At 48.8% G+C, this 13,303-nt stretch overlaps 1 protein-coding gene and 1 long non-coding RNA gene across 5 annotated transcripts in view; one reads left to right on the top strand and one right to left on the bottom strand.

The window, feature by feature from the left end:
- The window catches only part of LOC121453149, a 54,629-nt gene extending 52,789 nt beyond the window's left edge, over nt 1–1,840 (bottom strand). Inside the window, exon 1 of the long non-coding RNA XR_005974977.1 lies at nt 1,581–1,840. This is a non-coding gene — a long non-coding RNA (uncharacterized LOC121453149). The remainder of the gene's footprint in view (nt 1–1,580) is intronic.
- The window catches only part of Arhgap26 (Rho GTPase activating protein 26), a 398,682-nt gene extending 385,632 nt beyond the window's left edge, over nt 1–13,050 (top strand). For all 4 annotated transcript variants that reach the window (XM_041659662.1, XM_041659661.1, XM_041659665.1 and 1 more), the window contains one exon: nt 7,487–13,050. In XM_041659662.1, coding sequence (XP_041515596.1) covers nt 7,487–7,575 — 89 coding nt within the window. In that variant the 3' untranslated portion in view covers nt 7,576–13,050. The remainder of the gene's footprint in view (nt 1–7,486) is intronic.
- Nucleotides 13,051–13,303: the final 253 nt, after the last annotated feature.

The following is a 13,303-nucleotide window of genomic DNA, read 5'->3' as shown; positions in this document are numbered from 1 at the left end:
TGTTAAGAATGGTATCCTGTTGACATTCATGTTTGAGTGGTTTTTTTTAAAAAATAAGTTCTTTTGGGATTTCTGGGTCACATGGTGACTCTAGATTTGCTGTTTGAGGAAATGCCAGATTATTTTCGCAAGGAGCTTGCACCGCTCCGCATCCCCTCCTCGTTCATTTTAAGTCTCATTTTTGACATAACCTAAGTAGTGAACAACAAGAAGTCAGGCAGACACAGCTCACAAGCTTGACCTGCTAACGCCTCCCTTTCCCAGTGGGGTGCTCTGCCCAGCAGGTGCTGTGACTGCTCCTACCCACCACCAGGTAACCTTCATAACTCCTTAAAGACAGGCACATGTAGCAAGAAAGATGTTTGGTTCCCTTCCCACGCACCCCCGTGATCTCCAGGGTTCACCAGAGTTCTCCGGTGGTGACATCACGTGCTTGCATGTGACCGTGGGCACGCTCGTGCTGTGACACACATGTGGAGTCAGAGAACATTTTTTTTCTTTTTTTCTAACTTTCCTCCTATTATTCTTTGTGTTTTTTACATCATGCATCTGGATCCCATTCATTTCCCTGTCCCTTCATATCTGCCCTCTGCCCTTGCAACACCTCCCCATCAATCAGAATAAAATAAAATTTAAGAGAAATAAGGAAAATAGGGAAAATCAGTCTCATCATGGAGGCTGTAGTGTGGCACAGTGAGTAACGCAGTAACCCCTTTGTCCGTACATCTTTACTTGCGGGTGTCTGTCAAAGAGTCACTGGTCTGGTTCAAGGCCTCTGGCTTCTGCTACACTATCATATCAATACTAAAGCCTCACTGGGACTCCTCTTGGATTTCCTGTTGCTGCCCTGTGTATAGAGATCCTGCAGCGTTGGGTCTGCAGGACTGGCCCCTTAACATGCTGCTGCAGATCACAGATGGGGTGGATGTTGGGGTGTGCCAACTCATAACCCTGGTTCTGGGCCTGGGTAGTTACAGGGTTGGCCAGCCGCCAGTTCTCCCTTGTCCTCATCCCAGGGCGAGCTCTCCAGCACTGCCCTGGCAGGTTCACTCCTTTCAGCCATCAGCAAAGGGCTAGGCCAGTTCTTCTGCTTTCAGGCCCTCAGGGTCGACTCTCCCACACCTCTACCTTTAGAGCCAGCTCCACTATGCTGCCCAGGTGAGGTGCAGAGCCTGCTCTCCCAGGCCCTGCAGCTGGTGAGGGGCAGGGGCAGCTCTCCCACTCTTATGACCTCAGGACCAGCTCCCCCACCTACCTCAGGCATAGAGGGGGGAGGGCGTCTCTCCCCTGCCCATGCCATATGGCAGATAAGGGTTGGGGCCAAATTGCTCATGCTCATGTTCTTGGGCCAGTCCCCTCTGCCCTCCCCCACCCCATCAACAGAGTCAGCTCTGCTGCACTTCCCAGAAGAGGTTGCAGGACTGCTTACCGAAGTGTTGCAACTGGTAAAGGGGAGAGCTGGATAACTGGAGGTGGTAGGGGAGAAGGGGGAGGCATCTTTCTCCTCAACTCCACTACTTCTCCACAGACAAGGAGGTGGTACCAGCTCTGCGCCTCTCATGCCTTCAGGGTTGGCTCACCTGTGCCCTTGGAGAACGTTATTTCTGGAAGCAGTTCCTTCCTCCGTCTAGTGAGGCAGGGTCTCTCTTGTTTCTTCTGTGTGCTGCAGACTCCAGTCTAGCTTCCAGCCGATTCTCCTTCCGCCTGCCATCTTACCATAGGAATTCTGGGATTTCAGAAGCACACCACCACCCTGGCTTTTAGCTTAGGTTCTGGAGTCATCAGCTTCCGCAGCAAGTGCTTTTATCCTTGGTGCTGTATTCCTGGCCCCCGACAGAAACGCTAACCCACTTCCTAAACTGTTTTGCCTGGTAATATTTCACCAGATCCTATTCTAGAGGAAAAATCTACTTTTCCTCTGTCGGAGAAACAAAGCATTACCAAAGACGATAGTTAGGATGTTAGGTGGAGAAGTGGCCTTTTCCGACTGCTGCCTCCTGTGTTGACCCGGGAGAGGTAAGGTTAAGCCTGTGTAGCCTGGAGGCTCTCTGCGGCGGTCAGGTTGAAGCTTCCTGTGGACAGTTTTCAAACATGTAAGCTCTTGTTATAAGTGTGCTGTATTTTGTGTGCGGAATAAGGAAGAGAAGGGAAGGGTGTGTGGGGTGAAAGTCTGCTGTTTTATAACCCTTGATCTCTAAGCCTTGGGATTCCAGGGGCCCAAGCTAGGACTCTGAGGTGGCCGCTTAGTCAGCTCCTGGCCTCCATGTAACAGAGGGTTGATGTTCAATACTGGGAAATATCTCCAGTGTCAGCTCTTGCCAATCTACCAGGAAACTGTCCACACTGCTAGGAGCACCTCAGACAGTAACTGGAAAGAGAAGTAATTTGTGTTCTCAGGAACATTAGTCACCCGGAAGCAGTGTGATTTGTGATACCTAGAAAATTCGCATGGCAGTTGTAAAAATTGGGTTCTTGGGATACTCTTTTCACGTTTTGAGATAAGGGTCTGGGAGACAGGTCTGTAGGTGACATGCTTGCTATGTGGGCATGAGTACCTGAGTCCCATGCCTAGTACCCTTGTCAAAAGTCAGGCGAGGTAGTGTGCCTCTGATCGCAGTGCTGGGCAGATGAAGATGGGAGGGTTCCTAGAGACTCTGCCTCAAGAAATAAGGTGGAGAACTGAGGAGGACACCAGTACTGGTCTCTGGCTTCTACACACACAGATGCATACGTGTGCACATACATCCATGCACCTGTGTGCCTGCGTGAGCAACCACACACACACATTTGAGATGAGCTAGATCCTTCATTGTGGTATACAACGAAGCACCATTGCCAAACCAAGCTGTCCCAGGTCCCTTTCAGGTAGACAGCATCCTCACCAGAGAGACCACAAGCTATCCAGGTGTGGGTGACCCGAGCGCTTAGCAGGCTGTCTTAGCCTCCTCTCTGCTCCTCTGCCACACCAGCATCCCGCTGATTTTACCATCTCACCTGCATGTTCCCACCAGCTGCCTAGCAAGCCCTGCCATTGCCACTCTTGCCTCTCAGCCTAGCTCTGCATACAAGCTAGAGTGAACTCCCAAATCCTATCATGTTGTTCCCCTGTTTCGAGCACTGCCGTGGTCTCCTGCTGCTCTGTGAGGCACCTCTGAGGCCCTCTGCAGCCCAGCCCTGCCTCCTGACCTTTCACCCTTTCTTCGTGCACCACAGCTTAGGAGGGCATATCCATAAACTGCTGACTGTCCAACTTGCCTCTTTTTGTAATTAAAGTTTTATTGCAGCACAGTCACCATGGTTTTTTGTTAGTATGTTTTCTATGACACTACAAGGAATTGCCGTACTCTGTGGCGTGTTATGGGGAGTTTACAGACCACTGTTCTGGGATCACATGTAACTTTTCCGTGTCTTAGGGCCTTGTGTCTGCCCTAAGCACTGCCGGCTGACACTGTGAGAGCCTTTAGCTTGTAACTTTCAGAGTGCCTCCCCTCCTCCAGTCTCTTCTCCCCTTATTCTCTCTCTGTCTCTCTCTGTGTCTCTCTCTCTCTGTCTCTCTGTGTCTCTCTCTGTCTCTCTCTCTCTCTCTCTCTCTCTCTCTGTCTCTCTCTCCTCCCTTTCACTAGTTTATTGATAAATAATTCTCACTTCCCAAAAGGGACAAGAACCTAGCACAGTCTGTGGCCTCTGATAGGACCTCAGAAGCCATTTGAGTAATGAGTAAATGTAGCAGGAACAATAAAAGCCCAGAGACAGATTTTGGAGTTCAGCCTGAAGATCAGAGAAGCAAAGCAGCCAAGCCACTAGAGAGCTCTTCAGACTGAAAGAGTGAGTTTCTCTCTCCTCCTGTTTTATATTCCTCTCTAGTGCTGGAATTAAAGGCGTGTACCACCACTGCCCGGCCTCTATGGCTAACTAGTATGGCTGCTGGGATTAAAGGTGTGTGCCACCACTGCCTGCCCTGTATGGCTGACTAATGTGGCTGTAATGTGGTTTGTAACTTCCTCCCATGGAAGCTTCTTCCCTCTGGGGGTAGCCAGCCTTTAGAGACCGTATCCCATGTTTGCCCATTGTCCATAGTGAATTAGCAGCAGAGAAGACAGCATGCGCCGAGCGTGCCAGGGAGCTGTGGTGTACCTAAGGCTGTAGCAGAGAGCAGTTGGCCCGTGCCACTAGCAGCTTCTGTGTTCACTGCTCTAGACTGCCACCCAGGCAGCTCCTTGCAGTGTGTGGCGTGTACGTAGCACATTGACGGGTGCAGTTCAGCCTGCCAACCACTAACTGAGCACGTCACCCACCAGCCAGCATACTGAGGCAGGCATAAGCAGAATTCAGACTGTGGTCAGATGTCCCCGGCCTCTAGGATAGCTCCAGTCTGAATTCTGCGAAAATTACATAGCTGCCTAACCTTTTGGACCCTGAGTTTTTCACCTGTAGATGAGGATAGCAGCAGAGCCGGCTCTGTGTTCACACGGAAGCTAATACAGGTGGAGCGCCTGTTAGTGATGTTTCTGCTGTTGCTGTGCTCAGCCTGCTCACACTATCAAGAAGCACGTTCTCCTACTGAAGCAAAGCAGGATATGTAGGGCAAGGCTTTGGTCTCTGGGTTCAAATTCTGGTTTTACTTTCACAACTAAGTGCAAATTAACTTGTCTGAAATTCTGAGCATGTGACCCCCATGATACTCGGCCTTTCCAGGAGTCGGGCTATGTCGTAATGGGTGATGCAGAGGGGAGGGACTGAAGGTTGTTGAGCCTTCATTGATAACAAAACTGAACTAGGGAAGCATTTTAGCCGTATAATAGGACTCATGAACATTATGTGGGATATGCTGTGAATTTTCCAGAAATCAGGAGGTGGGAGAAGCCGGCAGAAGCAAGTCCGTCATACTATTTATAAAGGAATTGGGGTTTCATCTGAGCCCTTTATGAGACCAGGGAACAGATTCCAGCAGGAAGGAGTTGGGCATCCAGGCTCCCACCTCCACCAGCCAATCAAAACTCAGATTTTCATTCTTTAACTATTACCTTTCCTACAAAGGTGTTTTGACACAGGAAAGTCGTAGCTCTTCACGTCTACAAACCTGTTCAAATGCAGGTGCCTAGGGCCCAGGGATCTGCACATTCCGTGAGCATACAGGTGGGGCTGATACATTGTCTAGCACTAGGCTTTAAGCAGCCGTGGCTCAGAGACTCCAGCAAGTCAACAGGCTCTTCAGGGGGTTGCTTCGTTCCCTGAATCCATGAAACACATCTCTAGGTCTTCCTGGCTCCCTCCCATTCTCCCCGCCGTCTGTCTGCAAATTCCACTCAGGTTTGTAGATAACCTCCTCAGCACCCATGCTATCTGAATGACTATGGGAGGAAGCAGACACACAACCACTAAGCAGCTGTGCTGGAAAGAGGCTCTTTTGGTTGTCTGTATTTTGTTCAGATGGCATTTTTCCTATTAACTCATTTATTTGGGGGAACAAGGTTTAATTTGTTCATTTTTGGTCTGGAACATCTAAGGTTTCCTGAAGCTTTGGTGGGTACAGATATACCAAAGCCAGATATCAGACTGGCTGGTGGAAGGGCCCTGGAGTCCTCCTGTCTCCACCCCCCACTGCTGGGAGAGCAGGTGTACACCGCCACAGCTGGGAGAGCAGGTGTACACCGCCACAGCTGGGAGAGCAGGTGTACACTGCCACAGCTGGGAGAGCAGGTGTACACCGCCAAAGCTGGGAGAGCAGGTGTACACCGCCACAGCTGGGAGAGCAGGTGTACACCGCCACAGCTGGAAGAGCAGGTGTACACTGCCACAGCTGGCTTTTTCACATGGTTTCCGAGCAGCTGAACCCAGGCCTCAGACACAGGGACCTTTACCTGCGTGTGTTGTCATTCCCCTGGCTTGGCCCTCTTTTACTGGGAGGGAGTTCCTTACTTTCTAAGCTGCCCTGGGAGCTAATGATGTGGCATCCTTAACCCATACCAGAAACCAAAGAGAAGATTCTGCTACCATCGTAGAGGTGCAGACCTGGAAATGGTCATGATAGCCTCAGCTGGCGGCCAGGCAGAGGGAAGCCTATCTGCGACCTAGGAAGACCTTTGGTACCTGGAGAGGTCAGGCCATCCGAGTGCTGCAGACTCTTCCCTGTGGGGATGGTGTGGGTCTGACATCTGCTTAGGTTTCATGCTTCAGGCCTCGTGGTTGGAAGTTATGCAAGGTTTCAGAGGCCGGCTGCCCGTGTCCTCATTTGAGGAATGTCTCTGCACACATCAGTCCTTTTAGAAGTCTCACAGTCCGGGATTTTGTTTCCTCCTCATTGGCTTCTGGGTCCTCATTGGGTTCTGTTCTTCTCTCCCTACAAACCGAAACTAGAATTATACAGTAGAGTTGGGGCGGAAGTGCGTTTCTAAAACAAGCTCAGGAAGTCACTTAATTAGCCCAGGAAAGGAACGGGGAAAATCCATTCTTTCCGAACACTCTTGGATAATTGGGGTTTTCCTAGTCCATGTAGAGTGAGTACCCTGTCCCACCCGAGAGTGAACTGTGCTTGTATGGTTGGTTCACAAGTAGGAACACTCCTCCTCCCCGTACACACACGTCTCTGAGGCTCACAAATCCATCTCTCTTCCCCGCCCTGTGGTGTGCTTTACAGACTCAGCCAGATTTCTCCATAGAGAGGGACTGTGACAGAACGGAAGTGGGTCTACCGTCTGTGGATGCTGAAAAAAAATCAGAAACTTCGAAAGTTGCCTTAGAGGAAGCAGACAGCTTTTCTGGCTTGTTTATAGGAAAAGGAAAAGTTCTGGGGTATAGGAAAGCAAGGGAGGGTGTGGGTGGAGCAGAAGGGAAGCAGGCAGCCTGCAGCGTGAAGTCAGGATCTGCAAGGAAATGAGCAGCACTGTAAGGATTTAAAGGTACAGAGCAGATGGGTCAAGCTGGGCATGGTGGTTCCTGCTGCTAAGCCCAGACCTGGGAGTTCAAAGCTAAACTACAGATTGAGACCCTCTTTTAAAAAGATAAAAATAATAATGAACAAATACGCAAAATAGATAACCCGTAAAGACTCGTTCCTAGCAATCCTCCAGGGGCGTGCCATTGGTACGTAGCTGATGGTGGGTAGGATGGGTTGATGAGTGTAGGTCTGTGTGTGTGCAAGGGTGGATGGACTGGTGGGTGCGTGGGTGGGTGGGGCATCCCACTGTTGACCCCACTGTTGACCTCTAACCTAAAAGAAACAGGAACTTCAGAAAATTCATAAAGCCCCCGAAACTTGAATGCCTGAATGTTTCCCTTTTTGTTGTGGAAAGAGTTCAGAACAACCTTATCAGAAGGGTTTCATCCCACAAAAGGTTAACGACCTCTGTTTCAAACCAGTCCTGGAATTACATAACAAGCAATTGTAGTCTTTCCCCCAACTTACCTCCCACATCCTCCAATGCACAGCACATCCAGCCTGCCCATGGCCTTATCTCCTCTCACCCTCTCTCCCCTTCCTGCACAGTTCATCCATCTCAGGAGCCTGGCTGGTTGGAGGGGACTCTGAATGGAAAGACTGGCCTCATCCCAGAGAACTACGTGGAGTTCCTCTAACCTCCGGCCCCAGCAGAGCTGCTGAGCTTTACGTGGTCTCCATGACAACTATTGATTCTGGTGTTGTGGACCACTCTTCATTGCCACTGAGAAAGCAGGGAGCCTGACTGTTGCTTCTTGCCTACATGAATGCATCTGGGAACTTGTGTCACGTCTCTCCATGATCATCTCAGCTGACAGCACCACAGTGATGCTGCGAGAACTGAAACCCAGCGAGCAGAGGAGGCCACTTGATTTTGGTAACCTAGAGGAAGGCTTGCAAAGCCGTTTTCTCCTGCGTGCCCTAAATAGCGAGCCCTGATTTCATTTCAACCGTCATCCAAACCCCCAGCCTCCTGGAAAGAGGAAACGAGGAGAACAGTCCTACAGAAAGTGCAGCGTTGCTGAATTGGACAAGGCAGGGCACCACGCTGCAGGCTGCCTCTACTGCTGTTTACAGCGGACGCTCTTTCTCTCTCCTTCCTTCTCCCAGAGACACAGTGCTGCAGGCAGCTGGGCCTGTCGGCAAGCACACAGGATGTAGGGGTCGCCGCACTGTTTATGTAAGGTCCAATCTCTCACCATCTCTTGAGCAGCTGTTGGCCCATGGTCAGCAGATTTCAGTCCAGTCCTCTTATGCAAAGAAGCACATGCCCCTCACGTTCTCTGCCACTGAAGGCTTCCATCACTGCCATCACCTAGTAACCATAGCAACCCAACCTACTCTAAAACTAAGCCAAAAATAATACTCCTCTTTGTATGACACCGCCTTCTACCAGCTCTGGTGGTTTTCTTGAATGGTCTCCCAACAATCTGAAGCAGAGGATTAGACCATTAGGGTGGTCTATCCGGGGCAGACAGGATAGCAACTGGGGGCTGTTCCTTTTCTGGTGAATGTCTGCATCACCAGGATAGGTTTGGAGCAAACTCTAGGAACCTGTTGAGATTAAATCCCATACATGGTCAATACTTCTGTTCTTCATGCAATGAGTTCTTGCTTCAGAGGGTAAGATGCTGCCTCTCTCCGGGCTAGCGTTTGATGGGTCCCTTCCAGTCCCCCCTCTCCCTGCTGCCTGTCTTTGCTCTTGCCAGTGACTCCCAACTGCTCCCTAGAATGCTTTTGCTATGGAGGTCCTGTGGAGTTTAGAGATGATTCTTGGGCCAAACCTGTAGCCTACATTTTTAAAGGATCTCTATATACACTGCCACCCAGGAAAAGAAGGAATCATGAACTAGGGTGCCCAGGCATGAGCCTAGTATAGACCATTAAAGAACCTGGAAGACACCAGATGTTGAGGCCTCCAGGCTAGGGTGGGTGCCTTCTAGGAGGGGATTCCTGAATAAAACGCGCTGGGTTTTAACTGCTGTGCCTGGGAGACCACCTGGATGTTGCGATGTCACATGACCTCCAAAGAACAGAATCATGGTATCTGCATACATGAATGACCTTAGTAGACAGACTCTGGACAATCTGTCACACCTGCCAGGAGCCCCGTGGATGGCAGGGTTGCTCCAGAGTGTCTCTGGCTCTGGAATTCCCTAGGGTTCTTTAATGAAGAAATGAAAAACTTGAATTGTGTTGAATTACTGTATCTTTTGCTTTTTTTTAAAGATAAACTTGTAAATAGAATGATTTGAAATATTATATGGTAAAGTTTTATATTTGATATTTTAAGCTAGTCGCTCCATGTAGTTAGCGATTTTGATTGCCGAGCAGGTGTGTTGAAGGGTAGGAGAGGCAGGGCTGATGAGTCAAGGTCATGGCCCCTCTCTGACCCAGAGAGAGAATGTTTCTTATGGTTCCTGCCGGTTAACCCGAAAACCTGAAAAGCTAATTGTATTCAGTTTTCTTTATCTCCATGTGATTTGGGGCTTTAGAGTTCAAAAAGCATTTTCAGGTAATAAACTCCCAACTAACAGTAAAGTGGCACTCAGGATTTAAATAGGCGGGACAAGGGGAGACATGTTTGTTTTTGTTTGTTCTTCTCAGGTGTATTTCTTGGTATCCCAGGATGTCCAGACAAAAGGAGAGGAGACAATTTCTCCTTTTCTTCCTCACCTCCTAAGGTTTTATAGATACAGCCTAGCTAGTATGTAAAAGTGTCTATCAGTTCTAAGAACAAAAGAAAGTCAGCTGCTATGACTCTGAGTCCTCTCTTTCTGTAGATGTGTTTCTGTGCTCCCCTTTCACCTCCAGGTTCCCTACAGCTCCAAAGTCAAAGAACTTGCCAAGAGGGAGCTAGACCAAGAGGGAGCTAGACCGTGCCATTACAGTTTCCAGTGTGGCTGCAATGTTAGTAGGAGTTCACTGTGACTCGGCATTGAGCTTACCAGCTAAAGGACTGTCATGTTGTCACCGGGGAACTCATAGGAGTAAGGTGACTCCACCCTTCAGTCAGGGACCCAGGCTGAAGCAGAGCAAGGCAAACACAAGTCTCAGAACTGCCACTGAAGCTGGGTGTAATGGCCCCTGCCTGTAGTCTTGGCACTTGGGAGGCAGAGGCAAGAGGATTGCTAAAGTCCTAAGCCAGCCAGGTGTGGGGGTGGGGAGCGGGGTTGAAATCTAAAGGAAGAAAGGAAATAGACTCTTTCCTGTGAGCTTGAGAAGAAGTTGGGAAATGGGGCCCAAAGGGCATGCACGCTCAAATAGCATTGCGCTTTCCAAATTGAAAGAGCCCAGCGTGATCCTTTTAATATATCTGATGATTTAAATAGTCACCAGCCTCATCATAAGCGAGGTGTTCTGTAGTCAGGGCCCAGCATGACTGCTTGGATGCACACTCCTCTCCTGAGCTGGCCCCGGTGTAAAGCTGCTCTTGGAGGCTGACCTCCTTCCAGTTTCCCCCAGGCCATGTGTGGCCTATGACAGATGGCCACTCCATTTCCCTCTGTCCAGCTAGGCCTCCCTTCTCCCCATCAGCTGAATAACTGGGGGGATGAATATGAGCCAAGTGAACTGGAAGATTAAAAATGAAATGTACCCTTTCTGCTCTCTGAACGCCCGTTAGCTCCCACAGATAAGGAAAACTGGGGTAGGACGTGGGGAGTGAGTTACCAGAATGGAAGTCCATTGACCAAACTCCCAAACATTCCCTGGAGCTTTGAGTTTCTCTTGTAAGGCCCTGTGATCACTTGGTTCTGACCTGAATCTGGGGGCCTCCCTCCTCCTTGAGAGACAGAGTTCCATAACTGAACAGTGCCATGCTATGAGAAGACAACTGTTTCAAATCCCTGTCCCCAAGCAAGGGAAATCTGGACTGCTCAAGATTATTCTCTCTCAGTTTTCAAGATCAGTGTATAAGAGTCAACTCCATTTAGTGGGCCCCTCAGTATTCTATCAGTATTGGAGGCAGTTTTTAGTATTTCTGAAGCTGATGGGGAAGTCTTGTGGGTGCTTTTCTACAGTGACGCAAAGAGCAAACTAGCACGAGTACTTGTACATTGACCCGGGTGGGCCGGAAACCATGCTGGTTTCTTGGGAAGTGCAGCCACTTGCCCATAACTCCAGACATGAGTGTGCCACACCTGGATCTCAGAGAGAAATCCTTGCCAAGTGCTTTTTCCTCCTGAAAACTGTAGAACCCATCCTACCAAAAGCTATTTCTCCATCGTAGAGGTTCCAGAAGCATCCATTGTTGAGGCCTAGGGATATAACAGACTAAAGATGGTGTGACCATTTCTCTGTTCGTGGCTGGCTGTTGGCACCTTTCACCCTCTGGCCTTTGCTTCTCCTACCTTCAGAGCCATGGAGCTCCTGGGTGCACCAGTGACACCCCAGCATCCCACATTTGCTCTACCACCCATCACTCCTAGGAGACAGGGGAACCAAGCATCTGTTTAGATACCCGACTTTCAAAGGAATGTTCTGGGTGTCTGTGCGGGGAGCTAGCTGCCACCTCTGGCAAACTTACCAGTGATCACTGACGTCTACAGCCTTGCCCCATAGAGCCCTTTCACCAGCCAGGTGCCCCTCACACCCCACAGTGGGGGCTGTAAAATGTCTCTTGTGCTCACAGATTTCGGCATCCATGCTGATCTAGTGGTTGCCTGTGAGCCTAGCATCCAAATGATAGTGAGCCCTGCACGTTCCTCCAGCACACCTGAGACAAGGCTCCAGCAAGTAATAATTAGTGTTCTTCCTTTCGCCGCCCACAGTACTTGTCTAACTTAAAGAGTTTCCTAAAGCAGACGAGAGATTCCCGATGTCACTCAGAGGCAGCCCTGTGTTCATGGGAAGAAAAGCATACATATAAAAATGCCAGGATCGGAAAGGAAAACATAAACCACACTGAGGAGCCCCAGATCTTTAAAGAGTGCTGTGATATTGCTCTTACTGGGGGTGGAAGGTTGGGGGGGGGGGCTGAAGGGTGGAAATGGACTGTCACGGGAAGAATTCCACAACTAATAGTTTTTCACAAGTCTATAGGAGAAAACAAAATGAAAATACCCTTCATGGAATGTCTTAGAGAGCAACTGAGCATAGTCCTAACCCACGGAAGGTGAGTCAAGAACTGTTGTATCAAAATTAGTGGTCGGTGGGGAGCAGATTATGGGTCATTCAATGTCCAAGTGACCTGAAGTAGCTTCAGCCAGGCCGGGACACTCTGTGTCATACCCCACCCATAGTTCCCATAGGCTTCTGAGTAGCACCAACAAACAGCGTTTCTGGGGGTCAAGATGCCAGGACCAGCGTTGTGTCTGTGAAAACATACATCTGGTGATTCTAAAAGTTGTGTGTGCATGTGTCTGTGTGTATGTGTCGTGTGCAGCACTTAGCTACATGTGTAAAGCTGCAGCCTCACGTGTAGACAGACGTTAGCTGGCACTTCCGAAGCTTGTAGACAGCCTTGGAGGGAGGGTCTCAGCAGAAGGAGAGGCTGTTGATCTCCATGCACAAGATCAAAGATAGAGATGAAGTGCCATCTAAAGCCTGCGTTCACATTTCCCACATAGTTGTCTGCAGCTGTGTTCCTCGGTGACTTCTTAAGTCGTGTTAAAAACTCAGACCCATCAATTCCCAGTAGCTAATGCTAGGCTAGTGTTCAAAAGCACTCTCAAAGACAGCTAGTCTGTATCTTGGGAACTAAACTGTTTGCATGTTTAATCCCTCTTTTAGGCTACCTTTGAGTAGACTGTACAGTGCTGTGTGATATAATATCAATAAAGTACTTATAAGAGGCACTTTAATATTTTCTTTGGGAAAATCCTAACGCACTGTTGTAAATTTCAGTGTTGAATATTGACTGGTGAATAGAATCAAATTCTGTAATTAAAAAGTAGCTAGGATAGGACATTTTTCCTGTTATTAAAAAAAGCCAGTTTTGCCATGTTCAGGCTTTTTAAAAAAATGTGTTTCTGTGCCATTGTGCGTATCTATAAAGAAAATACAATTTCTGTCCAGCACCTGTAAAACTTGGCTTTCTGTGTTTGGTTTGTGTACCTGGCAATCCCTATAAAGTGAGTGGAAGTATGACTTTTGAATTAAATGATTTTTCCATTTGATGGTGTGTTCATTTCTTGAATTTCTAATTAGTTCGACTCAACACATCTCAATTTCTTCTAATACGCATTTACACATGGATCAAAGGTCACAAGTCTGGGCCCTTTACAGTTACGAATGTCAACTACAGAGCTGTTTTCTATGAGCTGGAAGTGGCTCTGTGTTCCGCTTACCAAGAGGTCAAATGCTGGAATACTTTAGTTGGCTACTCAAGCCTCTCTCACAGTTAGCCTCACATTGTCACATCCC

The sequence above is a fragment of the Microtus oregoni genome, unplaced genomic scaffold (genome assembly GCF_018167655.1).
Source record: "Microtus oregoni isolate MIOR12 unplaced genomic scaffold, Mior012 000011F_ref0000422, whole genome shotgun sequence".
NCBI lineage: Eukaryota > Metazoa > Chordata > Mammalia > Rodentia > Cricetidae > Microtus > Microtus oregoni.
This window is presented reverse-complemented; position numbering and strand designations above follow the sequence as displayed.